Here is a 27,853-nt window from a genome sequence, read left to right on the forward strand (position 1 = left end):
TACACTCACGTTCTTTGAATCTGAAAAATTCTATTTTATATATTATTTATATATATCTTCCTCTCTTCTGTTTTCTTTGCTCTATTTCTTAAACACTTGTTCTTTGCATGTGGAATTCCAGAAACGTGGAGTTCTTAACAGTTCTAAAATACTAACTACATACTCAGAATGCTGAATGTCTCTCTACTGTAGACATCTCAGAACAACTGAGAGTATTGCCATCATCTGGGAAGCTGGGATGAATTGAAAAGCCACTGCAGACCTTAAATAATTATAAGCATCTCAGAATTCATGATGCTTCAAAGGGCTATTGAAAAATTTTTACTTTAACTTCTCCAGTGGGAATACCTAGACTTCAGAATTCTCTTAAATTCATGTTTTTCACATTTGAGAACTACAAGAACAAAATATGATATTCCTAATTTTTTGCTTTATTTAAGCTTCCAGGTTTCATGAGAGAGAGGGTATGAGAAATAGAATGATCCATTCTAGCATTTTTTAAACTTCTTTATTGTGAATAAAAATTTATGACAGTGTAATTACCATGATATAGAGTAAGAGATGGAGAAAGAAAAAAAATAATATTGGCTACTACACCAGAAACATAAAGGACTTGTTTCTTAATTTCCTTTTAAAGGTTGCTTATCATCGATGTATAGAAACCTAACTAGTATTTGTGTGTGGACCTTGTATCCTGGTACTTTGCTAAATTCATTTATTAGCTCCAGTAGCTTTCTCATGGATTCTTTAGGAGTCTTTTTTTTTCTTTTTATAGGATCGTATCATCTGTGAAAAGGAATAGTTTTACTTCTTCCTTCCTTCCTTCCTTTTTATTTCTTTTTCTTGCTTATTTTCTCTGGCTAAAACTTCCAGCACAATATTTAATAGAAGTGGTGACAGCAGACATCCTTGTCTTATTCCTGACCCTAAGCAGGTATCATCGATTGAATTGTGTCCCCTCAAAATGTGTGTCAACTTGGTTAGGCCATGATTCCCAGTATTGCGTGGTTCTCCTTCATTTTGTGACTAATTTTCCTATATGCTTTAAATCCTAATTTCTGCCTGTGTTTGTTAGTGAGGCAAGATTGATCATGTTGAAGAGGACTAGGGTGGGATGTAACATCCTTGCTCAGGTCACACCTCTGATGCAATGTAAAGGGAGTTTCCCTGGGGCATGGCCAGCACTACCTTTTATAGTACAAGACATAAAAGAAAGAGAGATGTGAGCAGAGAATGGGGGAACTCACATCACCAAGAAAGGAGACCCAGGAGCAGAGCTTGTTCTTTGGACCTGGGGTTCCTGTGCAGAGAAACTCCTAGTCAGGAGGAAATTGATTAGAAGGATCTTCCTCCAGAGCTGACAGTGAGAGAAAGCCTTCCCCTGGAGCCGAGGTCCTGAATTTGGACATCTAGCCCACTAGACTGTGAGAAAATAAATTTCTCTTTGTTAAAGCCATCCACTTGTGGTATTTATTAATAGGAGCACAAGATGACTAAGACAGAATTTAGTATTGAGAGAGTGGGGTGCTGCTCTTAACAGATACCTGAAATGTGAAAGCAGTTTTGAAGCTGTGAATGGATAGAGAGCTCAGAAGGAAGGGAGGAGAACAGTTAACACCAGAAGTGACAAGATGGTGAGAAGCAGCAGCAAAGAATAGGCAGCAGCAGAACCAGGAGAGCAGTGTGAGATGGCACTGGAGCCAACCCACTGAGCGAGAGAGCCGAGTACCTTTGCACAGGAGGCTTCCTGGCAGAGTGGGGTGCCTCCAGGCACTTATTGGTGAAGTTACAGAGCTTTGGAACACTTGCCCCAGCAGGACAGGTGAGGCCCGAGGGCTGAGAGGCCAAAAAACCTGGAAGCAGAAGCTGAAGAGACAAGGAACACAGGAAGCTGAGCTGTCTCAGTATCAAAGGGTATGGCCTTAACCTCTGGAGTTTCAAAGGGTGGAGCCATGGCCTTTGGTGTTTCCAGGAATGGAGTTGCCACTCAGATGGACTAGGATAATGTTGGGCCTAAAGCCAAGAGAGCAGAATTGCCGTCCCAGTGGGCCTGGAAGGAGGTGCTGAAGCCCAGGGTCAAGGGATCTCCATTCAGAATCTAGAGAGTGTGGCCAATACCTAGAGTCTGAAGGGCAGAACCATTATGTAAATTGTTTCAGAGAACAAGGACTATATTCAAAGCCTTGAGGGCTAATGTAATGTGTTCTGCTAACTTGCTTGGTGCCTGTTATGTCTTCTTTCCCTCCAGTTTCTCCCATGTGTAATGGAAACATCTAGCGTGTGCCTGTTCTGCCACCGTACTTCGAAAGCAGATAACCTGTATTCTATATTACACAAATGAAGAGGAATTTTTTGAATTTTGGACTTGGAGTTGATTTAAGACTTTTGCTATGATAAGATGAGGTGAGTATGTTTTATATATAGCAAGGACATAAATTTTGGGTGGAGTGTCATGGATTGAACTGTGTTCCCCAAAATATGTGTCAATTTTGTTAGGCCATGATTTCCAGTATTGTGTGGTTGTCCTCCATTTTGTGATTGGTATAATTTTACTGTATTTTGTAAATCCTAATATCTGCCTGTGATTAATGAGGCTAGATTGGATCACACTGGAGAAGATTAGGGTGGGATGTAATACCCTTGCCCAGGTCACACCCCTGATCCAAGGTAAAGGGAGTTTCTCTGGGGTGTGGGCTGCACCACCTTTTATCTTACAAGAGATAAAAGGAAAGAGAGATGTAAGCAGAGAGTGGGGACCTCACAGCACCAAGAAAGCAGTGCTGGGAGCATAGTGCATCCTTTGGACCCAGGGTTCCTGCACAGAGAAGCTCCAAGTCCAGGGGAAGATTGGTGAGAAGGACCTTCCCCCAGGGCAGAAAGAAAGAGCAAGGCTTCCCTGGAGCTGATGCCCTGAAATTAGACTTCTAGCCTACTAGACTGTAAGAAAATAGATTTTTTTTATGCTAAAGCCATCCACTTGTGTTTATTTCTGTTATAGCAGAACTAGATGACTAGGGCAGGGAAAGCACTTGGTCTTTTGCCATTGAATTTGATGTTATCTGTGGGTTTTTCATAGATACCCTTTTTCAGATTGAGGAATGCACCTTCTACTCTTCCTGTGTTGAACAATTTTATCATGAAAATGTGCTGGATTTTGTTAAAAGCTTTGTCTACATCAATTAAGAAGATCATGTGCTTCTTTTTCTTTGTTCTATTAATGTGATGTAGTATGTTAGGTGATTTTCTAGTGCTGAACCATCCTTGCATTCCTGGGATAAATCGCCCTTGATCATAGTGTACAATCCTTTTTTTTTTTTTTTCCCAAAATTTATTTTGTTGTTGTTGTTGAGAATATACACAGCAGGGCATGCATCAATTCAACAATTTCTACATGTACAATTCAATGACATCGATTTCATTCTTCAAGTCATGCAATCATTCTCACTCTGTTTTTCCTCCCCATTAACATAAACTCACTGCCCCCTATGTTTCCCATCTAAACTTTTGAGTTGCTGATGTCAATTTGATCCCATATAAAACCCATATAGATAGTTCTTAAAAGAGCACAATGCTCAAGTCAGACATTCCTTAACAGTGAAGCAAAATTATTGTTTGGTTTTTAGAAGTCTTTAGGGGTATTTTTGGTTTAAGGTTTATCTCACAGCAATAGTTTTAGGGGTTCATCCAGCATCCATGGCTCCAAAAAGGCTGGATTCCATGAGAATTTGAAATTCTATGCTGCAATTTTCACCATTTTTATCAGGATTCTTCTACAGAATCTTTGATCAAAGTGTTCAGTAACAGTTGCAGGGTACCATCCAGTTCTGGTCTCCTGGCAGAGGAGGCAATTGTTCATGGAGGCAATTAGCCACACATTCCATTCCTTCCTCCTGTTCCTGACTCTCCTTCTTCTGTTGCTCCAGGGAAACAGAGACCTATTGTTGTAACTTGGATGGCCACTTGCAAACTTTTAAGACCCCAGGCACTATGCAAAGAACTAGGAGACAGAACCAAAGCTTTAAACATATTAGGCCAGTTACCTGGGATGTCCCATGAAACCATGATCAAAAACCTCCAAACCGAGAAACTAAAACCCTTGAGGTGTTTGCTTGTACATAAGCAGCTTCAGAAGCTGCACCTTTTTTGTTGTTATTGTAAATACATCTATACAATTTTTGTATGCTTTTGACTTAGTTTGCTAGTATTTTGTTGAGGATTCTTGTATCTATGTTCATAAGTGATATCAGTCTGTAGTTTTCTTTTTTTTGTGGTATCTTTTCCTGGCTTTGGTATCAGAGTAATGCTAGCCTCACAGAGTGAGTTAGGAAGTGTTTCTACCTGTTCTATGTTTTGGAAAAGTATAAGAAGGATTGGAACCACATCTTCTATAAATGTCTGGTAGAATTCCCTATCCGGTCCTGGACTTTTCTCTGTTGGGAGGTTTTTGATTACTGATTCCATTTCTTCACTTGTTCTAGTTCTGTCGAGATCTTCTATTTTCATTTTAAGTCAATGTAGGAAGCTTATATATTTCTAGGAATTGTTCCATTTAATCTAGAAAATTTAGTTTGTTGGCATGCAATTGTCCATGGTATTCTCTTATCCTCTTAATTTCTGTAAGGCCAGTTGTAATGTTCCCACTTTCATTTCTGATGTTATATATTTGTATCTTCTCTCTTTTTTTCTTTGTCAGCATAACTAAAAGTTTTGTTGAAGTTATTAATCTTTTAAAAAACCAGCTTCTGATTTCACTGATTCTCTCAATTGTCTTTAAATTCCCGATTTCATTTACCTTTGCTTTGATCTCTGTTTTCTCCTCTCTTCTGTTGCTGCTGTGAAAAAGAGTTTGGTGTTTCCTCAAAAAGTTAAACATCAGATTACCGTATGATCCAGCAATTCCACTCCTAGGTATAAACCCAAAAGAATTGAAAGCAGAAATGCACAGAGATACTCATACACCAATGTTCATTGTAGCACTATTCACAATGTCTTTACCGGTGACACTGAGCACCATCTGTGGCTCTATATTTGTGGTATACATATTTCTGAAAATGGGCAAGGTAAAGCTGTTATACCTTAAAACAGTGTGCTCTAAGAACAGATTTTCACCTCATTGAATGTATGACAATGATATTTAGTTAGCATAATGAAAGGAGAATATTAGAATGAAATTGATCAACTTCAATATAACTGGGGTAACAGCCAAGGCACCAATGAATGTTATTTTTAATGTTGGCACCACAGTTAGCAATTTAATTTTAAATATGGGTTTTTGTACACATGTTGGCATGTATTAATTATCCAATAAATGCAGTGAATTTTACTGTATTTTTTTCTGAGTATTTTCCCTCGCTTATGTGAAGATTACAAAATAAGTGGTTTACATTTAAAGGTTGGAAAGGGCCAATTTTCACATTGGAAATTGCTGGAAAAAATAGTTAGTGTCCTGCTATGTCCATGAAATGTTTTTCTTTTCCAATCAGCCTTTTCATGGCCCCCTTGAACTCTTTATTCCTTAGTGTGTAGATCAGTGGGTTCAAGCTGGGGGTAACAATGGAATAAAAGATACTGAGAAGTTTACCCTCATCCTGATTTGAACTGTTTCCTAGTTGTATGTACATGTAGATTAGAGTCCCATAGAAGATGGATACCACAATGAGATGGGAGGAACAAGTCCCAAATGCTTTTTGTCTCCCTGTTGCAGATTTGATCTTGAGTACGGTTACAGCAATGAAGCCATATGAGACCAGAATGAGAAGAAGAGGAACAAGAACCATAAGAAGGCATACAACAAATGTGGTTACCTCTATGGCTGTGGTGTCCACACATGCAATCTTCACCATGGCAGATATTTCACAAAAAAAGTGGTCTAGGTTGTGGTTTCCACATCGAGGAAGACTCATGGCGTAGGGGGAAAGGATCATGCAACTAATAACACTAACTAACCAGGCCATGGCCACCAAGCCATGGCAGAGCTGTGAGTTCATTATGGTCATGTAGCACAGAGGCTTGCAGACAGCGTTGAACCTGTCATAAGACATCACAGCTAGAAGGATACATTCAATGATGCAGAGTGTGACATCGTTGAAAAGTTGAAAGGCACAACCACCAAAGGTTATTCTCTTGTCTTTACCCCAGATATTGACCAACATCTGTGGGACTATATTTGTGGTGTAACAGAGATCCAAGATGGCCAAATTTCTAAGGAAGAAATACATGGGAGTTTGGAGATGGTCATCCAGGAAAGACAGCAGGATGATGGCCATATTTCCCATCAAGGCAATGGTGTAGAAGAAAAAGACAACCCCAGAGATGATCATCTCCAGTTGAGGGTGCCCTGTGAATCCAAGAAGTATAAATCCATTGAAGTAGCTCTCATTGATCATTCTTTTCCTTTTTAAAATAGCCATTCTGAAGATGGAATAATCAACATGTTGGAAGGCACAGTGAGTATATTTACGAGCTTCATTGCCAGACGAAAGTCAAGTATTGCATTCAAGGTGTAGATATATTTTTTTTTTACTACCAAACATATATAAACATTTTTTTCATCATCTAGATAATGTTAAAAACTTTAAACTGTGGTAGTAAAAGTTACAGATTATAGGATAGTTTTTTGAATACCCAATGAAAAGTTCAAAGTATGTTATAATGAAAAGAATGGTTGCTAAAATCTGGAAATCTGTATCAATCACTGTAGTATGTAAAAGGAAACTCTGTTATATTTAATATCATTAAATGTCTTCTAATGTCTGGCTCTTTCCTGGAAGAATTTCCTCCAATAACATAGCAGCTGTGCATGCTTAAGGATGCAGAATTCAAATCGATAACATCTCATTTGATCTTTTTTATTATAATTATTTTATGTATCATTCTACTAAGGAGCAAAGCCCCATTAATATTGAATAAAGCAAAGAGAATAACTTCCAATACTGTCTCATCCTAAAAGTTTTCTGGAGTTATTTTGAAATATAGAGATGCCTGTGACCTCTCTTGAAAAGCTCTATTCTATTGACTGATTTATGGATTATTTGATTGGGTGGAAGATTGGCATGAGTAATCATTTTTATTATCCTAAATGCAACAGAAAGGACTGCAGTTTTGACCTCCACCTTTCACTGCACTGTGGTATAAAATTGCCATACCAAAAACCAAACCCGTTGCCTCTTGCCATGAAGTCAACTGACTCATAGCGACCCTTTAGGATGGAGTAGAACTGCCCAATGATGTTTCCAAGGCTGTAATTTTTACGGGAGCAGGTTGCCACATCTTTTTCCTCAGGTGGGTTCCATTGCGTTTCGGTTAGCAGCCCAGCACTTAACCACTGCACAACCAGGACTGTTTCATTTGCCAAAGAATTTAAAAAATACGTATTTACACCTTGGAGACAGGATATCCTAGAATGAGGGAAAACATGGTAGTATCACTTAAATCAACATCGTTCTGTACTTTGTCACTTTATTCAAGCTAGGACCAAAACTTATACCCAAGTTTTTTTTTTTTTTTTCCTCCAGGGCTGTTTTCTTCACCAATGTGCACAGATAACTTTCCAACCTCTTTCAGAAATGCATTTCTCATCTAGTTATCTATTTATGACAATGAGTTCAAAAGTCTTAAGTACAATTGTGAGTAAAGAAACTGGATGAAATGTGATATTCTTCCCTTCTTAATATTAGGGGCCAGGATGTTGTGGAGGGTTGTTCTTTGTGATAAAGAATGTTTAGCAGCATCCAGGGTCTCTACCAATAGCCAGTATCTAGTACTAGGTGCTCATAACTCCCTTTCCCAGTTGTGACAACCAAAAATCTTTGTGAAAATTGCCAGATATTCCCTGTGGAACAAAATTGCCCTGAGAACCACTGCCTTAATCTATAAAGAATTTAGGCCTAACTCCAGGTTTGTTCTTACAGTTTCTTATCTGAAATTCTCAAATTATCCCCTTTTTACCTCAGTCTTCTCTACATCACCCCCATCTTTTATTCCTTCTTTTCAGATCCAGAAATGCATCCTTTTATTAAAAATATTATTTTGTCATGGACTGAATTATGTCTCCCAAAATGCGTGTGTATCATTTTGGCTGGGCCATGATTCTCAGTATTCTGTGGTTGTCCTCCATTTTGTGATTGCAATTTTATGTTAAAGAGGATTAGGGTGGGATTGTAACACCCTTAGCAGATGATACCCAGATCCAACGTAAAGGGAGTTTCCCTGGAGTGTGGCCTGCACAGCTCCAGAGATAAAAGGAAAGAGAAGCTAGCAGAGAGGAGGGACGTCATGCCACCAGGAGTACAACACATCCTTTGAACCTGGGGTCCCTGCACCTGAAAAGCTCCTCGATCAGGGGAAGACTAATGAGAAGGACCTTCCTCCAGAGCTGACAGAGAGAGAAAGCTTTCCCCTGGAGCTGATGCCCTGAATTTGAACTTGTAGCCTACTAGACTTTGAGAAAATAAATTTCTCTTTGTTAAAGCCATCCAGTTGTGGTATTTCTGTTCTAGCAGCACTAGATGACTGAGACATTATCTGTTTTCCTCTGTACTGTTCATTCTATCATTTACAGTCTCTTAAGGTCCTGTTCTCCATAAATTTATCCCTTTCTTAATTTTAAACTGAGATTCTACTACTCATTTACATCTTTCCCTCGGTCTATAAAACTACTTAATTCTAATAACGTTTCAGTAAAAATGTTAAGCCTCTTCAAGAAATGTTGTTTTCCTACTTGTATCCCTAGTGACTAATCCCAGACTTAGGCATAGAGAAGGTTGCCAGTAAATATTTGTCATTTTAAAAGTGAATCTGCTATCCTCACCTGTCCCCTTTGTTAAACTCTGAAAGAGAAGTTTCTCCCTAAAACACAACTTAGATCACATTTTCAAAAATACAATATGACTTCTCTCACATACATTATTTAAAAAATATTACCTCAAAGACAAAGGTGGCAATAACTTCTTAAACCAATAATCTCTTCTCAGTTGTCTTAACTACTTGAGCTCATATGTGCCATACGGCAACACTGACCAATATCTTATTTTTGAAATAATTTTCTTCACTTTCAAAGCAGTATCATGAACCTCCATTAGAACTTCTTTTGAGTTCACTTTTCTTCTTCACTTTCCTTTACTCTGCCATTCATTTCTTTACCATTCATTTCACCCCTCCCCCCTACCCATCTCCAAATTTCTCTAATCAGATATCTGCTTTACTCTTTGTTTCATTGATTACCTTCATTTTGTGGCTTGAGTTACTAGCTTTGGACAGATAGCTGCCATCTATCTTTACTAATTTCACTTTCCTACTCTATTACCAGATGCACGATTTTACAAGCATACTCAACATCAACACATAGGTTTAAGTCCTAGTTTCACATAAGCACGTAGGTTTACAACTCATTTCACACGTTATAGTTCAGCATTGAATCCATGAGTTTTATTCCTCCAACAAATCTACTGTTTCTTTCACTGTGATAGACATTTATTTTGTTAGATGTACCCTAAAGTACCTGTTGTTCTTAGTTGCCATTGAGACAGTTCCAATTTATGACAACTCAATGTATTGCAGAGTAGAACTGCTTCATAGAGTTTTCTTCGTTATAATCTTAACAGAAGAAGATCTCCAGGCCTTTTCTTCCCCAGTACTACTGGGTGAGCTCGAATTGCCAACCTTTAGGTTAGCTGTCAAGTACAAACTGTTTGCACCACCCAGGGACCTTCTCAAGATCCTAGTAGGTTCTTAATAAACATTTCTTAAAACAGATCCAGGGGGAAATAATTAATCATGAAGACATGTGTAAAGAGGCATGGTCATTTGAATTTTTAGCATCTTTCAAGCAAAAGATGTTAACATACTGATTAGCTGATGTCCTATATACCATTGTAGTCAGAAAAATTGGTATGAAAGCTAGAAAGCTTTATGCAATTCACTGCATAAACAAGCCTCTAACAAATATTATCAAAGACCACCTAATTTCTCCCCACTTACCCTAATTCAGCTGAGTAAATTTTCAGTGCTGATGATTCAGCCAAGAACAATCCTGAAGATGAAAAGATATTTATTTTCTAAAATAAGAGATGGTTATTCTTCATTGTGTCTGAACCACCCAGCAATTTTCCTAGACTACTCCCACTTCTGCCTACTTGTCACAGTGAACCTTCCTGCCTGTCCAAAGAGGCTCTTCTGCTTCTCATCTCTCCCAGTTCAGAGGCCCAAATAATAATGCTCTTCTCTCTCTCCTTGAAGAATTCAAGGAGACGCATCTGTGATATGAATCATAACTAATTAGTTTTTCCTTAAGAGCAATGATGAAATTTTTGAGCAAGGATAAAATACTTGGGGACTCTGAGTATCTAAAAACCAATTAATATACCTTGATGATTACCCAGAAATACAGAAACAAGCAAAGCAAAACAAAAAATTCTCCTCGAAAGTAAACTATCAGTTTCCACAGTTAGCTGCTTCATTTAACTTTGAATAGCCATTACTGTTACCCTTATTATAGATGATGCTAATATGAATGAAAATAATTATGATGATTTTAATTATTTTGTGCTTTGTTAGCCATAACACTTTTTTTTTGTACATAATGTCTCATTGATTCTTAAATATTTTTGGTAGATGGTATTCCTTTTTTATTTGGATGAAAACTGAGTGTCATAGGAATTATGGGCCAAGCCCACTGCGAACAAGTAATAAACCGTACAGATGAAACACATGAGTCTTTATCTTCTAACTCCATTCCTTGTTTTTTAATTGAACCTATCATCTTATTAATGATCTGAAGTCTTGAAAGACATTTTATTGACAAAGTTATTTAGAATTTCTGCATAGAGCAGCATATTTGGCAGTGAATGCTCCTAGCAGCAATCTCCCAAATAGATCAAAGGAGAAAAAAATGCCATGGATAAAAAAAAGTAACACAGAAATACCAGTGGTAATTTGATAGATTTAGAAACAGAGTATAGAATTTAGAAATGTTGCCTCTTCTATTCATAAAATCCTATACAATAAAAAAACTACACTGCTATTTAATAGACACGATTTTTCTAAAAAATGTCCACTAGTTTCTTTTGCTGGAGAGGTTACTCTATAGGGACATTAGAACCTCAGGCCTGAAGTGATCTTAAAGAACAATCACCAATGAGATATAAAAATTCCAATGTTCTTATGCTTGAATAAAAGAGCTTCTTTTCCCATTCTTCTCTCAGAAATAAATGCAAAATTGATGAGAACAAAAAGCAAAATAATCTAAGATACATTTGAAAACCAGAATTGCCAAAAATTGATTCCTGAAAGTAGTGATGATCAAAGAGGGGAGCTTAAGATGCGTATGTCTATCACTACTGAACTCAAAAATAACAGAAAAAGACCTCTTTGGCATATAAAGTCAACTGGCTCTTACTACAGCAACAGGAATAGGGAATGAAGGCTGCCAATGTAAATTTTCTTGGATCTCTGTATGGTGTCTAGGAAAGCAGAACTAGGAATTATGGCAGTCTGCTGCTGAAAGAGTGGACAGGAGGCTTTGCCTTACAGGTGACTTACAGCAGAAAAGCTCAGTTGGTTGGGCTGAAGTAAAGGCCAAAATAACCCCCACACACATTTAACCTGGGTCATAAGCAATATTTTTGCTGACTAGAACAAGGACTTGCCTCCTCTCCAATATGAGTCTTCTATAAATAGTTGATCTAGAAAAAAAAACGAAATTCATTGACAACAAATAATGAAAACTGAACCAGACTTTTTAAAATTTTTTTGTTGTTGTTTTTAATACTGTTGTGGTTGCTGTTAGGTGCCATTGAGTCAGTTACAAATTATTGCAACTCTATGCAGAATAGAAGGAACCACTTCTTGGTCCTGTGCCATCCTTACAATTATTGCTTTGCTTGAGCTCACTGTTGTAGCCACGGTGTCAATCCATCTTTTTTTTTTTTTTTTAATAATTTTTGTTGTGCTTTAAGTGAAAGTTTACAAATCAAGTCAGTCTGTCACATATAAACTTATATGCACCTTACTATATAATCCCATTTACTGTCCCCCTAATGAGTCAGCCCGCTCCCTCCTTCCAGTCTCTCCTTTCGTGACCATTTTGCCAGTTTCTAACCCTCTCTACCATCCCATCTCCCCTCCAGACAGGAGATGCCAACACAGTCTCAAGTGTGCACCTGATACGAGTAGCTCACTCTTCGTCAGCATCTCTCTCCAACCCATTGTCCAGTCCCTTCCATGTCTGATGAGTTGTCTTTGGGAATAGTTCCTGTCCTGGGCCAACAGAAGTTTTGGGGACCATGACCACCGGGATTCTTTTAGTCTCAGTCAGACCATTAAGTATGCTCTTTTTATGAGAATTTGGGGTCTGTATCCCACTGTTCTCCTGCTCCCTCAGGGGTTCTCTGTTGTGCTCCCTGGCAGGGCAGTAATCAGTTGTGGCTGGCACCATCTAGTTCTTCTGGTCTCAGGATGATGTAAGTCTCTAGTTCATGTGGCCCTTTCTATCTCTTGGGCTCATAGTTATCATGTGACCTTGGTGTTCTTCATTCTCCTTTGATCCAGGTGGGTTGAGACCAATTGATGCATCTTAGATGGCCGCTTGTTAGCATTTAAGACTCCAGATGCCACACTTCAAAGTGGGATGCAGAATGTTTTCTTAATAGAATTTATTTTACCAATTGACTTAGAAGTACCCTTAAGCCATAGTTCCCAAGCCCCCGCCCTTGCTCCGCTGAACCAGACTTTTATGATATAAAGATCTACTACTATAGGGTTGCTGTGAGTTGGAACCAATTCGATGGCACTTAACAACAACAGTTGGAAATATAAAGAGCCCTGGTACAGGGTCGCTATGAGTTGTAATCAACTTAGCAGCAACATTTTTGTTTTTGTTTTGTGGCACAATGGTTAAGCACTTTGCTGCTAACCCACAAGCTTAGCAGCTCCATGGAAAAAAGACCTGGGGGCCTGCTGTCATAAAGATTTCAGCCTAGGAAACCCTATGGGGAAGTTCTACCGTGCATATACGGTGGCTATGAGTTGGAATTGACTCAGCAGCACATGACAACAACAACTGGAAATACACAAAACTCTGAAAGACACAACCAAGAAAGTAATAGGAAAATAAATGTTAGATGAGGAACATTCATCACAAAACTATTGCCACACAGGAAGCAAACATGCTGTCATTTATTTTTAAAAGGTCAACATTAAAAAGGTGACTGACAGAATGAAACTAGACATAAAGCATAAATCTGAAAATACATGGCAAAATTGTAAGTGGGTATGAACCATGAGTTGGTAGAACTCAGGCTATAAAGAGAAGGAAAAATTAAAAACTGAAGAAATAAAAAAGTTATAGAAACAAACGGAGAATAAACACAGTTGAAATTTTGGAAGAAGTAGAATAGTTAAAATTGAGAAAAAATAAGTAAGAGGGTATAAAATTAAATAGTGAAAGATGTGTTTTAGAAAATATGAAAGAAGACATAAATCTACAGATTGAAAATTTTTCACTTTGTTTCAGGTTAAAAAAAGTACACAAAGTGGTTAAAACATTAGTAATGTTACTGGACTTCAAAGATAATCCGCTGGTCAATTGGACAAAATGACCATATGTAAAGGTAAAAGTCAGGCTGGTTCCAGACTTCTCTGCAACAATGATGACAATTATAAAGTAAGATGTGTGAGCTAATAATTTTATACCCCAAAATACCCTAACTGAAACAAAAAGGGGGCAATAGCAGCAACAACAATACAGCATAACTAGTAAGAATAGCATCAGCAAGATAATGGAATGTAAAATTAATCTACAAAAATCCATGTACTTCATATGTATAAACGATAACCTTAAAGACGGTTCTGGAACTTGATATAAAAAGGTTTTCTTTTTGTGATAATAAGAATCCTGTTCCTCTTTGAGTAGTTATCTGAGACAGAGGAAGATACCCTAGGAAAAAAGTTTGATGCCTCAGAATCATTGTTAAGATGACTGATAATTAAAACCCTTGGCATTCTTGGTTAATAACTGGGTTTTCTGCTTCTGTCTTCAAGCTGGAGATATTCCTCTGTGGACATATTCCTAGGATTGGGTGGGGCAAAGGTGCTGTACCTTAAAATAGAGTGCTTTAAGAACAGCTTTTCTCCTCATTGAATTTATGACAATGACAGAAAGAACAACGAAAGTAGAGGATTAGAGTTAAATTGATCATTTTTAATATAACTTGGGAAACAGACGTGTATAATCCAACAGAATCAGTACATTAGTGTAAGTTATTTTTAATGTTGGCACTCCATTTGTAATTTCATGTTGAACATGGGTTTTATACACATGTTAGCATGTATTAATTATTCAATAAATGCATTGAATTTTATTTTATTTTTATTGTATTTTCTCTGATTATATTCTTTTGCTTAGGTGATGATTACAAAATAAGTTTTCAAGTTAGAAATTGCTGGGGAAAAAACATCAGTGTGGTGCTGTGTCCATGAAATGCTTTTCTTTTCCAATCAGCCTTTTCATGGCCCCCTTGAACTCTTTATTCCTTAGTGTGTAGATCAGTGGGTTCAAGCTGGGGGTAACAATGGAATAAAAGATACTGAGAAGTTTACCCTCATCCTGATTTGGACTGTTCCTGGTTGTATGTACATGTAGACTAGAGTCCCATAGAAGATGGATACCACAATGAGATGGGAGGAACAAGTCCCAAATGCTTTTTGTCTCCCTGTTGCAGATTTGATCTTGAGTACGGTTACAGCAATGAAGCCATATGAGACCAGAATGAGAAGAAGAGGAACAAGAACTATAATGAGGCACATGGAAAATGTGGTTACCTCCATGGCTGTGGTGTCCACACATGCAATCTTAATCATTGCAGACATTTCACAAAAAAAGTGGTCTAGGTCGTGGTTTCCACATCGTGGAAGGCTCGTGGCATAGGGGGAAAGGATCATGCAGTTAATAACACCAACTAACCAGGCCATGGCCACCAATCCCTGGCAAAGCTGTGAGTTCATTACAGCCATATAGTGCAGAGGCTTGCAGACAGCATTGAACCTGTCATAAGACATTACAGCTAGAAGGATACATTCAACTGAGCACAGTACCATATCAGTGAAAAGTTAAAAGACACAACCACCAAAGGTTATTCTCTTGTTTTTACCCCAGATATTGACCAACATCTGTGGGACTATATTTGTGGTGTAACAGAGATCTAAGGCTGCCAAATTTCTAAGGAAGAAGTACATGGGAGTTTGGAGATGGTCATCCAGGAAAGACAGCAGGATGATGGCCATATTTCCCATCAAGGCAATGGTGTAGAAGAAAAAGACAACCCCAGAGATAATCATCTCCATCTGAGGGTGCCCTGTGAATCCAAGGAGTATAAATCCATTGAAGTAGCTCTTGTTGATCATTCTTTTTTTTCTTGCCTTAATAGCAATTCTGAGGATGGAAAAATTAACATATTAGAATGCACAGTGCGTACATTCACAAACTTTAATGCCAGACTAAAATCAAGCACTGCATTCAAGGTATGGGTATCATTTTTTACTATCTAATATATAAACATTTTTAGTGGTCTATATAACATATAAAATTTAAGCTATGATAGCAAGAATGATAGATTATCGGATAGCTTTTCAAATAGCAAATGAAATCTTCAAATGCTGGTTATAACAGAATGAATGATTGCTAAAACCTAGAAGTCTGTATCAATCACAAGATTATATAAAAAAGAACTTTGTAAAATCTAATGTCATTAACTGTCTTCTAACATGACTGGTTCTTTCCTGGAAAAATTTTCTCTGCGTGCCAAAGAATGCAGAATTGAAACCAATAACTTCTCATTTGATCCTTTTTACTATAATTATTTTTGTGCAGCATTCCACTAAAAAGCAAAGTCACATTAATATTGAATAAAATAAAGGGAACAACTTCCAATACTGACTGATCATAAAATTTTCCTGGAGTTATTTTCATACATAGAAATTTCTGTGACCTCTCTTGAAAAATTCTCTTTTATTTATTTATTGGTTGATTGCGTGGGAGATAGACGTGAGTAACCAGTCTTATTATCTTACAGGCCACAGGAAGGTAGACAGCAAGTTTGATTTGCTCCTCTCATCACGTTATGGTATACATTTGCCATGTTTTAAAAATAAGTATTTACAACCTTGGAGACAAAGTGTCTTAGAGTGAGGGAAAACAGAAAATCAACATCATTCTCTACTTTGTAACTCAATCTTAGCTAGCACCAACATTTAAACCAAGAATTTTCTCCTGGGCCCATTCCCTTCACCATAGTGCTAATCTCTTTGTTGAGATAATTTCCCAGCCGATTTATCAGAAATACTTCTCCCTTCTATGTGTATTTATGATGATAATGAACTCAGAAGTCTTAAATACAATGATGAATAAAGAAACTGGGTGGCATTTGACATATTTCCTTCTCAACACTGAAGGTCAGTTGAAGAATACAAGGTGTCTGTAACAAAAATATCTTGCCTCTGGGTTCATAAGTAAAGCCTAGGTTTAATACCAACCGCCCTGCTGGTTTCTTTTTCTCCAAATTCAGGATTTTTCAAACTTGGTAGTATTGACATTTAAACCAGATAATTTTTGTTGTGGAGGGCTTTCTGTATATTATATGATGTTTAACACCGTCTCTGGTAACTACCAGTAGGCAATACCCTTTAACACCTCTCCCCAGTTGTGACAGCCAAAATGTTTCCAGAAATTCACAAATGTCTCCTATGGGGCAAAATTATCTCAATTAAGAACCACTGCTTAACCTATAAACAACCTAGACCTAACTACAGCTCTCCTCTTATAATTTCTTATTGGAAATTTTTTAATTATCTCCTTTTAATGCCTATCTTTGCATTTTTTCTGAGATCCATAAAAGTATCTCTTTCATTGCAAATATTATTTGACCTCTTCTGTATTGTTAATTTCATCATTTACTGTCTCTTAAAGTCTTATTCTCCATAATTTTATTCCTTCCTTATTTTTACACTGAGGTTGTACTAGTCATTTATATCATTCTCTCAGTCTATAAAACTGTCCAATTCTATAACATTGCAAAGTGCTAAACCTTTTCAAGCTATGTTATTTTTGTGCTTATTTCCTAGTAACTAGTCCCAGTTTAGGTATAAAGTTGCCAGTATATATTTGTCATTTAAAAGTGCATCTGTATAAAATAGCCACAAGAAAATAAAACTACAGGCCAAGTTCCCTAATGAATAGGTTGCAACAATCCTCAGCAAAATACCAGAAAACCAAATCCAACAGCATATGAAAAGAATTATATATCATGGCCAAGTGAGATTTATTCCAGGGCTGCTAGGGGTCAACATTAGAAAACAAACCACTGTAAAACACCACATTAAGAGTCCAAAGGAAAAGAATCACATTGTCATATCAGTCAATGCAGAAAAGGCATTTGATAAAATCCAACACCATTTTATGATAAAAATACTCAACTAGCTAGAAAAAGAAGAGAAATTCCCCATATGATTAAGGGCATTTACAAAAAACAGACAGCCAACATTACACTCAAGGGAGAAAATTTAAGAGCTTTTCCCTTAAGATCAGAAACAAGACAAGGATGACCACTCTCATGACTACTACTCAATATTGTAGTGGAAGTTGTAGCTAAGGCAATAAACCAAGAAAAAGAAATAAAAGATAGTCAAATCAGGAAGGAAAAAGTAGAACTATCCATATTTGCAGATGACATGTTCCTGTATATAAAAAATCCCAATGAAACCACAAGACAGCTTATAGAGCTAATAGAGGAATTAATCAATGTTGCAGAGTACAAGCTCAACACACGAAACCAGCTGAATTTGTATATACCAGCAATGAGCAATTTTGAAATGAAATTAATAAAACAATTCCATTTACAATGGCATCTAAAAGAATAAAATACCTAAGAATAAATTTAACCAGAGATTTGAACAACTTATATAATGAAAATTACAAAATGTTACTGAAAGGGATTAAGGAAACCTAAATAAATGGAAAAACATCCCATGCTCATAGATTGGAAGACATGATATTTTTAATGTCAGTATTACCCTAAGCAACCTATGGATTCAACACAATCCCTATCAAATGTGACCAAAATATGACCTTAAGTATATCATATCTGAATTTAGAGACCATCTCAAGAGTAGATTTGGCACATTGAACATTAATTACCAGACTAGTTGTGGGATGACATCAAGAAGTGAAGAAAGCAAAAGATCATTAAAGAGACAGAAAAGAAAGAAAAGACTGAAATGGCTGTCAGAAGAGACTCTGAAACTTACTTTCGAATGTAGAGTAGCAAAGCGAAAGGAAGAAATGATGAAGTAAAAGAATTGAGCAGGAGATTTCAAAGGGCCCTTCAAGAAGAAAAAGAAATGTATTACAATGAAATGTGCAAAGACCTGGAGTTAGAAAACCAAAAGGGAAGAATATGCTCAGTATTTCTCAAGCTGAAAGAACTGAAGAAAAAATTCAAGGCAAAAGTTGCAATACTGAAGGATTCTACGGGCAAAATATTGAGCCAGGCAGGAAGCATCAAAAGAAGATGGAAGAAATACACAGAATCACTGCACCAAAAAAAGAGTTGGTCAATGTTCAACCATTTCAGGAGGTGGCATGTATCAAGAACTGTTGCTACTGAAGCAAGAAGTTCAAACTGCACTGAAGGCATTGGCAAAAAACAAGGCTCCAGGAATTGATGAAATACCAAGTGAGATGTTTCAACAAAGGAATGCAGCACTGGAGGTGCTCCCTCATCTATGACAGGAAATTTGGATGACAGCTACTTGGCCAACCAATTAGAAGAGATCCATATTTGCTGGGAACCAGGCTGCAAGGGCGGCCCCTCTGCACCCACTGCCCCCAGCATAAACATCAAAGAATTCCTGAAAAGTCAGGAGGAGCCAGGCTGCAAGGGCGGTCCCTCTGCACCCACTGCCCCCAACATAAACATCGAAGAATTCCTGAAAAGTCAGGAGGAGCCAGGCTGCAAGGGCGGCCCCTCTGCACCCACTGCCCCCAGCATAAACATCGAAGAATTCCTGAAAAGTCAGGAATATCTCTGTCATCTGTGTTATGTTTCTGTTTCATTTTCAGCCTGTGTATAGCAGAATGTATAAGCATAAAATTCCATTATAGATTTAGGGACCTTTGGAGGGGGGCGTCCTACTCATAATCCCCTGGTAAAATCCCGGGTAGGGACAGCCCGTGTATTACCTGGGGATCAACATGAAGTTGTCTTAGGGGGAAAACGAATAGCTCAACTATGGAAAACAAAAACAGGATGGTGGAATCCTGGTATTTACCGAGGCCCTTTTGTGATTAAACCACCACCCACACATGATCCCATAAAAGTGGAAAAACAAAAGGCAGTGAGTTCTCTCAGCCAATTTCTCAGCCAATTACAGGTCGACCTTCTCGTCTACCCCGCTCACTGCTGCGCTTGACTGGTCTTTGGGTGTAGAGATTGGGCTAATTGTCCTTGGCATAATCATGGACAATATGACGTAACCCAAAGTGGCTGGACTTCAAGAACTTGGCCACCCTGGACAAGATGGACAAAGCCTATGTGGCAATGGTTTTGCAAAAAGATTAATTGTTATAAAAACTGTGGAAGGTATTGCAAGATTAAGCATAAGTGTAAAGCAGTATGAAGTCAATTGTTACTTTAAATCAACAAAATGTTCTCTTCAACTAAACAAAAACTCATTGTATTTGTGTGCACATGCAGAACTGTACTATGTGTCACTTGGAAAATTATGTCTGGGAAATGATGTTATCTATGATGATTATATCTTGTACTGCCCCTTTGTTGATCATGTGATGTTATGCTTTTGTAAGCTTATGATATAAAAGACCATGTAAAAAATAAAGAGCAGGCTTTCTTTTCCTGCAGAATGAAAATATAAGACACACTACCTTTCATTCTTTTTCACCAAACTCTACCCCTCCTCTAGTGACCCTGTTCTTTGCTGAGGCTGGCCCCCGGCACATATTTATGCCCATTCTGAAAAAAAGTTATCCAACAGAATGCATAAATTATAAAAAAAAATCATTATTGTCACACACAAGTAAAATTTTTCTGAGGTAATTCAAAATGGTTGCAACAGTACATCGGCAAGAGACTGCCAGAAACTCAAGCTGGATTCAGAAGAGCACATGGAACAAAAGATATCATCGCTGATGTCAGATGGATCTTGGCTGAAAGTAGAGAATACTGGAAAGGTGTTTACCTTTTTTTTTATTGACGGTGCAAAAGCATTTGACTGTATGGATAATACAAATTATGTACAACATTGCAAAGAATAGGAATTCTAGAACAATTAATTGTACTCATGAGGAGCTTGTACATAGACCAAGAGGCAGTGAACGGAACACGGGGACACTGCATGTTTTACAATCAGGAAAGGTATACATAGTGGTTGTATCCTTTGACAGTACTTATTCAGTCTGTATACTGAACAAATATCCGAGAAGGTGGACTATATGAAGAAGAATGGGGCATCTGGATTGGAGGAAGATTCATTAACCACCTGCAATATGCAGATGACACAACCTTGCTTGCTGAAAGTGAAGAAGCCTTGAAGCACTTACTGACGAAGACCAAAGTCTACAGCCTTCAGTATCAATTACACCTCAACATAAAGGAAACAAAAATCCTCACAACTGGACCAATAAGCAACATTATGATAAATGAAGAAATGATTGGAGTTGTTAAGGACTTCACTTTACTTGGATTTACAATCAACAGCCATGGAAGTAGAGGTCAAGAAATCAAACAATGTATTGCATTGGGCAAATCTGCTGCAAAAGACCTCTTTAAAGTGGTAAAAAGCAAAGATGTCACTTTGAGGATTAAGGTGTGCCTGACCCAAGCTATGGTATTTTCAATCGTCTCATATATATGTGAAAGCTGGACAATGAATAAGGAAGACGGAAGAAGAATTGTGTCTTGTGCCTTTGAATTAGGTGTTGGGCAAGGATATTGACTGTACCATGAACTGCCAGAAGAACAAATAAGTAAGTCCTGGCAGAAGTACAGCAGAATGCTCTTTAGAAGCAAGGATGGCGAGACTTCATCTCACATACTTTGGACATGCTATCAGGAGGGGCCAGTCCTTGGAGAAGGGCATCATGCTTGGTAAAGTAGAAAAAGGTAAGCAAAAAAGAGGAAGACCTTCAGGGAGACAGATTGACACAGTGGCTGTGATGATGGGCTCAAGTACAGCAATTGTTGTGAAGATGGTACAGGACTGGGCAGTGTGTTGTTCTGTTGTACATAGGGTTGCTATGAGTTGGAACCTACTCAATGGCACCTAATAGTAACAACAACTCAAAGCAATCCATAGATTCAATGCAATCCCCATCAAAATTCCAATGGCCTTCTTTGAAAAGATTGAAAAATCCAGTTCTCAATGTTATATGAAACTGCAAGGGGTTCCAAACAGCCAAAACAATCTTGAAGAAGAAGAGCAAAGCAGAAGGACTCACACTTACTGATTTTAACGTATACTATAAAGTTACAGTAATCAGGCCAGTCAGGTACTAGTGTAATAATAGACAAATGGAATAGAATTTAAAGTCCATAAATAAACACACACTTCTATGGTGAAATGATCTTAACATGGATGCTGAGTCCTTACAATGGGAAAAGAAGAGTCTCTTTAAGAAATGGTTTTGTGACAACTGGATCTCCACGTGCAAAATAATGAAGTTGAAATTAAACCTTACGCCATATACAAAATTTAATTCCAAGCGGATCCAGGACATAAATGTAGAAACCAAAACCATAAACTATTAGAAGAAAACATAAGGATATTGGTTTGGGACCTCGTTTTAACCATGAATTCTTAGTTATGACACCAAAAGAGTGAACAACGAAAGACAATATATATAACTTGGACTTTATCAAAATTAAAAACTTTTGTTCAACAAGAGACTTTAACAGCAAAGTGAAGAGACAACCTACAAATGTGGAGAAAAAGTTTAGGAACCGTATATTGGATAAGAGTTTAATATCCAGAATGTAAGAAGAAGTCTTACAACTTAACAACAAAAAGACAAACAACCCAATCAAAAAAATGGGCAAAGAATTTGAAGAGACATTTTACCAAAGAATAAATACAGATGACCAGCAAAAATATGAAAAGATGCTCAATTTCATTAGTTATTCCCCCACCCACCCCCAAACAACAACAACAAAAAAAACCTCATTTGCCATGAAGTCGATTTCAACTCATAGTGACCCTATTCAACCACAGGGAAATACCACTTCACCCCCCACTAAAAAAGCTAATATTAAAAAAAAAAAGTGTAAAACAACAAATGTTGGCAAGAATGTGGAGAAATTGGAATCCTCATTCATTGCTGGTAGGAGTGCAAAATTTTATAGTTGCTGTGGAAAACATCCTGGCACTTTCTTCAAAATTTAAATATAGAGCTACCATATAACCAAGCAATTCTGCTCTTAATTATATACCCAAGAGTCTTGAAATCAGGGACTCAAACAGACACATGTACACCAGTATTCATTATTCACAATAGCCAAAAGGTGGAAACAACATAAAAGTGCATTAATAATTAAATGGATTAAAAAATATGGCATATGCATACAACGGAATATTGTTGTTGCTGTTGTTAGGTGCCATTGAGTTGCTTGTGGCTCATAGAGACACTACAGGACAGAGTAGAACTACCTCAGAGGGTTTTCTAGGCCGTAATCTTATGGCAGTAGATTGCCAGGCCTTTTTTCCCCCAAGGAGCCACAGGTGGGTTAGAACCACCCACCTTTCAGGGGGTTCTTAACCATTGCTCCACCTGGGCTCCTTTAATAGAATGTTACTTAATTATAAAGAAAAATGAAATCATGATACATGCTACAACATGAGTGAAACTTGAAACATTATGCCTAGCAAAGTATGTCAATCAAAAAAGGGCAAATATTATACAATATTACACTTACATGAAATATCAAGAATAGGCAAATATATAGAGACCAAAGTTTATTAGTGGCTATCAGGGGTAGGAAGAGGAGCAAAGGAGAAATCTGTTAATGGTGATGGAAAATTTGGTAAGGGATTCTAGTAATGGTTGCACAACTTGATTAATGTAACTGGTGTCACTGAATTGTACCCGTAGAAAATGTTGAATTGGCAAATGTTCTGTTGTGTATCATTTTTACTGTAATTTAAAAAAATGAAAAAAAAAGTGGACATGTGATCTTTACTTGTCCCCTTTATTAAACTCTTAAAGAGAAGCTTCTCCCTAAAACACAACTCAAATCACATCTTCAAATATATAATATGGCTTCTCTCACATATACTAATTAAAAAGAAATATCATCACAAAGGCAAAGGTGGCCCTAACTCCTAAAACCAATAACCTATTCTCAATTATCTTAAGTGCTTGAGTTCACCTGTGCCATGAAACAATACTGACCAATATCTCATTTCGGAAATAATTCTACTCTCATCCAAAGCAGTATTATGAGCCTTCATTATAACTTCTTTTGAGCTCATTTTTTCTCCTTCACTTTTCTCCACTGCACCTTCTCACTCAATTTGCCTTTCCCCTCTATCCAAAGTTCTCTAATCAGAAATCTGCTTTACTCTGTTTCCTTGCTTTCCTTTGTTTTTGTGGCTTCAGTTACGAGCTTTAGATAGATAACCCTGGTGTCTATCTGTACTAGTCCCACTTTCCTACTCTATTTCCAAATATGCAATTTTACTAGTGTGCTTAGCATCAACACATAGGTTTAAATCAACACTTCACATAAACACATACATTTACAACTTATTTCACACATCATAGTTCAAAACTGAATTCAACAAATTTACTGACTGTTTTTATGTGGTACGTATTTATTTTATTAGACATATGTCCCCTAAAGTATCTGTATCTTAATAAGTATTTCTTGAAATAAATCATGGGATAGGTGTGTAATCACAAACACATGAGTAAAGAGGAACATCCATTTGCATTTTTAACATCTCCAATACAAAAGATATTAACATACAGATAAGTGGATGTCCTATATGCTATCATGGCACTATGATTAAGAGCTTGGCTGCTAATCAAAACATCAGCAGATCAAATCCACCAGCCACTCCTTGGAAACCATATGGGGCAGTTCTACTCTGTCCTACAGGACCACTATGGTTTGGAATTGGCTTGACAGCAGTGGGTTACATGCCACTGAAGGAAGAGACATTGGTATAAAAGCCAGAAAGCTGTACGCAAATCACTGCATAAACAAACCTCTAATAATATTACTAAAGACAACCTAATTTCTCCCCACTTACCCTAATTCAGCTGAGTAAACTTTTCAGTGCTGATGATTCAGCCAAGAACAATCCTGAAGATAAAAGTAATTTTGTTTTCTAAAGTAAAAGAGATGAATATTCTTCATTATGTCTAAACCAAACAGCAATGTCCCTAGACTGCTGCCACTTCTGCCCACTTGTCACAGGGAGTCTTTCTATCTGTGAAAAGAGGCTCTTTTGCCTCTCACCTCTCCCAGTTCAGAGGTCCAAATAATAAGTTTCTCGTCTCCCTCCTCCTGTGTAAAAGAATTCAACAAGGATGCACATCTGTTATGTGATCATAAGTGGTTTTTCCTTGAGAGTAATGATGAAATTTTTAAGCAATGATGAAATACTTGGGGACTCTGTGTACCTCGTAAGCAATTAGTGTGTATAGACAATTGCCCGGAAACACAGAAACCAAACAAAGCAAAGCAAAACAGAATATTCTCCATGAAAATAAGTTATCAGTTTTCACAGTCAATTGCTTTCCTCAACTTTACTAGAGATTAAAATAATCATTACTATTACTGTTATTATAAAGATGCTAAAATGCATAAAAAAACTTATAATGGTTTTAGTTGGTATGTGCTTCACTAGTCACAATACATTTTTGTATACAATGTTTTATTGATTCTTAAACCATTTTTGATAGATGTTTTCTTTATATGGTTGAAAATTCAGTGTCATAGAAGTCATGGGACAAGTCCAGTGTGAACAAGTAATAAATACTACTGTAAAAATGATGTGGCAGCAGCATCTGACCTCCTTTAACTTCACAAGGAGGAAGGAGAATTAAGAACAACAGCCCAAGGCTGATTCCTGTGAGGCAGAGGTCAGACTTACCCCCTCTCTCCATGGCACTCTCTACTTCTCTGCTGGGTTTGATAATTCATTGCAATGGCCACACGGAACTCACAGACAGCACTCACAATTGTAGAGTTTATTAGGGAAGCCACAGTTTACAATTCAGGATCAGATATGACTCAGGAAACAGTTCTTGGATCAGGACAACTTCTTCTCGCCTTCTGCTGCTGAGCCCTGCTTGAGACCTTCTTTGGCAAGAGTTACAACTCTTAGTTCCAAGGACCAGCAAGCCCCACCACAGCTGTCTGGTGCCAGTCTCCCAGTTCCTGCCATCTTGTGCTACTATTGCCCTTGATACTGCCGCACTGCTGTGTCTCCTTGTCTTCCATATTACAGCTTCTTTCTCTCTCTCTGTGTCTCTCTTTAAGCCTAGAAGAATGGCAAAACTGACTAATCCACTAGTTAGGGTTCCACACATTTTTTTTACATGATCCCACCCCCACAAGGTGCCATGAACCTTACTAGCATTATTAGCAAGCTGTCCAATTCCCTTGGTGGGCCACAACACCTCATTTGCATAGTCCCACCCAATCATTTGGTGGGAGTTACAAGAAAGACCACCTAAAAGCCATCCATTGCACCACAACTACAGATGAACCATACGTTCTACATCTTCTAACTCAATGCCTTGCTTTTTTAATTGAACATATCTTCTTATTAGTGATTTAAAGTTTTGAAAGACATTTTGCTGACAAAAATATTTATGATTTCAGCATTACTCATTGCCATCGAGTCAATTCCAACTCCTAGAGACCCTATAGGACAGAGTAGAACTGCCTCACAGAGTTTCTAAGGAGCGGCTAGTGGATTCAAACTGCTGGCCTTTTGGTTAGCAGGCAAGTGCTTAACCACCACACCACCACAACTCCATGATTTCAGCATAGAGCAGCATATTTGGCAGTGTGTGTCCCTAGTAGCAATTTACCAAATGAATCAGAGAAGAAAGAAATGTAATGCATATAAAAGTAACAGAAACACTAGTGATAATGATTTGATAGACCTGAGAAACAGTGTAGAATTTACAAATATTGCCTTTTGCCTCCATTCATAAAATACTATACAGTGTAACCTAATATAACTACCACTGCTATTTAATAAGCTTTTTTTTTTTTTTTTTCAATTGACTAGCTTTCTGTGCTGGAGATATTACCTTACAGTAACATATGAACATTAGCTCTGTAATGATCTTACAGGAAAATCAGCAATGGGAGAAAAAAATTCCAATGTCGTTACGGCTGCATAAAATGACTATTTTTTTTTTACCTTCTTTCAAAAACAAACTGAAAATTAATAAATAGAACAAAAGCAAAATAATCTAAGATACCTCCACAAACTAGAACACCAACTAATTATTTCTGAAAGTAGTAAGGGTAAACGGGGCCATAAGACAGAGTACATCCATCACTGCTGGACTCAAAAATAACAGAAAAAGCTCATTTCTCCTAAACAAATGGCTAGGTCTGCAGTATAAAGCAATATATTATACTTAATATGATATATATTAATATATATTACACATATTAATATACTCATTGTAGTTATATTAATATACTCATTGTAATTATATTAGAATAATATATTACCATATCATGCATATTAACACATTGATTACAATTATAATAGTTGACTGTGTATTAATTAATTAATATATAATATTAATATATTGTCTCCTGTTATAGCAACCTGAATCATGAACGGAGGCTGGGAGTATAAATTTTCTTGGATCTCTGTGTGGCATCTAGGAAAAGCAGAACTAGGAATCACAGAGGTAAAGTGCTTATAAAGGAAATGTTCTGTGGTTGAAAAAGTGGAGAGTACAGAGACTTTATTATAGCAGGCCTAGAGCAGAAAAGCTGAGTTGATTGAAGAAAACTAAAGGCCAAAACATCTCTCTCATACACATTTAAGCTGGGTCATAAACAATATTTTTACTAGCCTGGAACAAAGACTTGCCTCTTTCCAATGTGAATCTCCTACAAAAAGTTAATCTAGGAAAACAAAAACTAAATTAATTTATAATGAATAATCAGGAGAGAACCAGGCTTTAATAATAATTTAAAAAGTCTATGATTGGGAATGTACAAAATTCTAAAAGAAGGAACCAAGAAAGTAATAGGAAAATAGATGGCAGATGAGAATACTTACTACAAAATTGTTGCCATGCAGGAGTTAAGGATTATGACTAAACATAATGTCATTACTTTTAAAAAAGGAAGCCTTAAAAATATTACTGACTGTATGAAACTAGAACATTATAAAGCCATAAATACAAAAAGTCAGAAAATATATGGTAAAATAGAAATTGGGAATAAAGCATGGGCTGGTATAACTCAGCCCAGAAACAGAAGGAAAAATTAAGAACAGAAGAAATAAAAATAAAAATTATAGTCACAGAAGGGAGAATAGACAGGTGAAATCATGGAAGGAATAAAGAAGTAAGGATTGTTAAAACTGAGAAAAAGAAATAACCAAGGAAGTATAGAATCAAAAAATAGTAAAAGGTACAATGTGCCTCACAAGATATGAACAAAGGTATGGATCAACACTGAAAAATGCTTACTTTGTTTCAGGTTAGAAAAAAATTAACACAGAGTGGGAAAAGTTCTATTAAAATTACTGGACTTTAAAGATAAAAAAAATCAATCGGTCAATTGAACAAAATGATCGTATT

The 27,853-nt window shown here is 37.1% G+C and overlaps 1 protein-coding gene and 1 pseudogene across 1 annotated transcript; both read right to left on the minus strand.

Annotated features, from left to right (window-relative positions):
* Positions 1-5,438: 5,438 nt before the first annotated feature.
* On the minus strand, positions 5,439-6,386 carry LOC135232815 (olfactory receptor 2W1-like). The gene has a single exon (XM_064294022.1). The coding sequence runs from the start codon at positions 6,384-6,386 to the stop codon at positions 5,439-5,441; it is 948 nt and encodes a 315-aa protein (XP_064150092.1).
* An 8,066-nt stretch (positions 6,387-14,452) lies between these two features.
* Positions 14,453-15,399, minus strand: LOC135232817 (olfactory receptor 2W1-like; annotated as a pseudogene).
* Positions 15,400-27,853: the final 12,454 nt, after the last annotated feature.

The sequence above is a fragment of the Loxodonta africana genome, chromosome 1, assembly GCF_030014295.1.
Source record: "Loxodonta africana isolate mLoxAfr1 chromosome 1, mLoxAfr1.hap2, whole genome shotgun sequence".
Classification (NCBI taxonomy): domain Eukaryota; kingdom Metazoa; phylum Chordata; class Mammalia; order Proboscidea; family Elephantidae; genus Loxodonta; species Loxodonta africana.

Excerpts from the sequence above, each read along its gene's own strand:
- LOC135232815 (XM_064294022.1), bottom strand. The coding sequence starts at position 6,386 with ATGATCAATGAGAGCTACTTCAATGGATTTATACTTCTTGGATTCACA.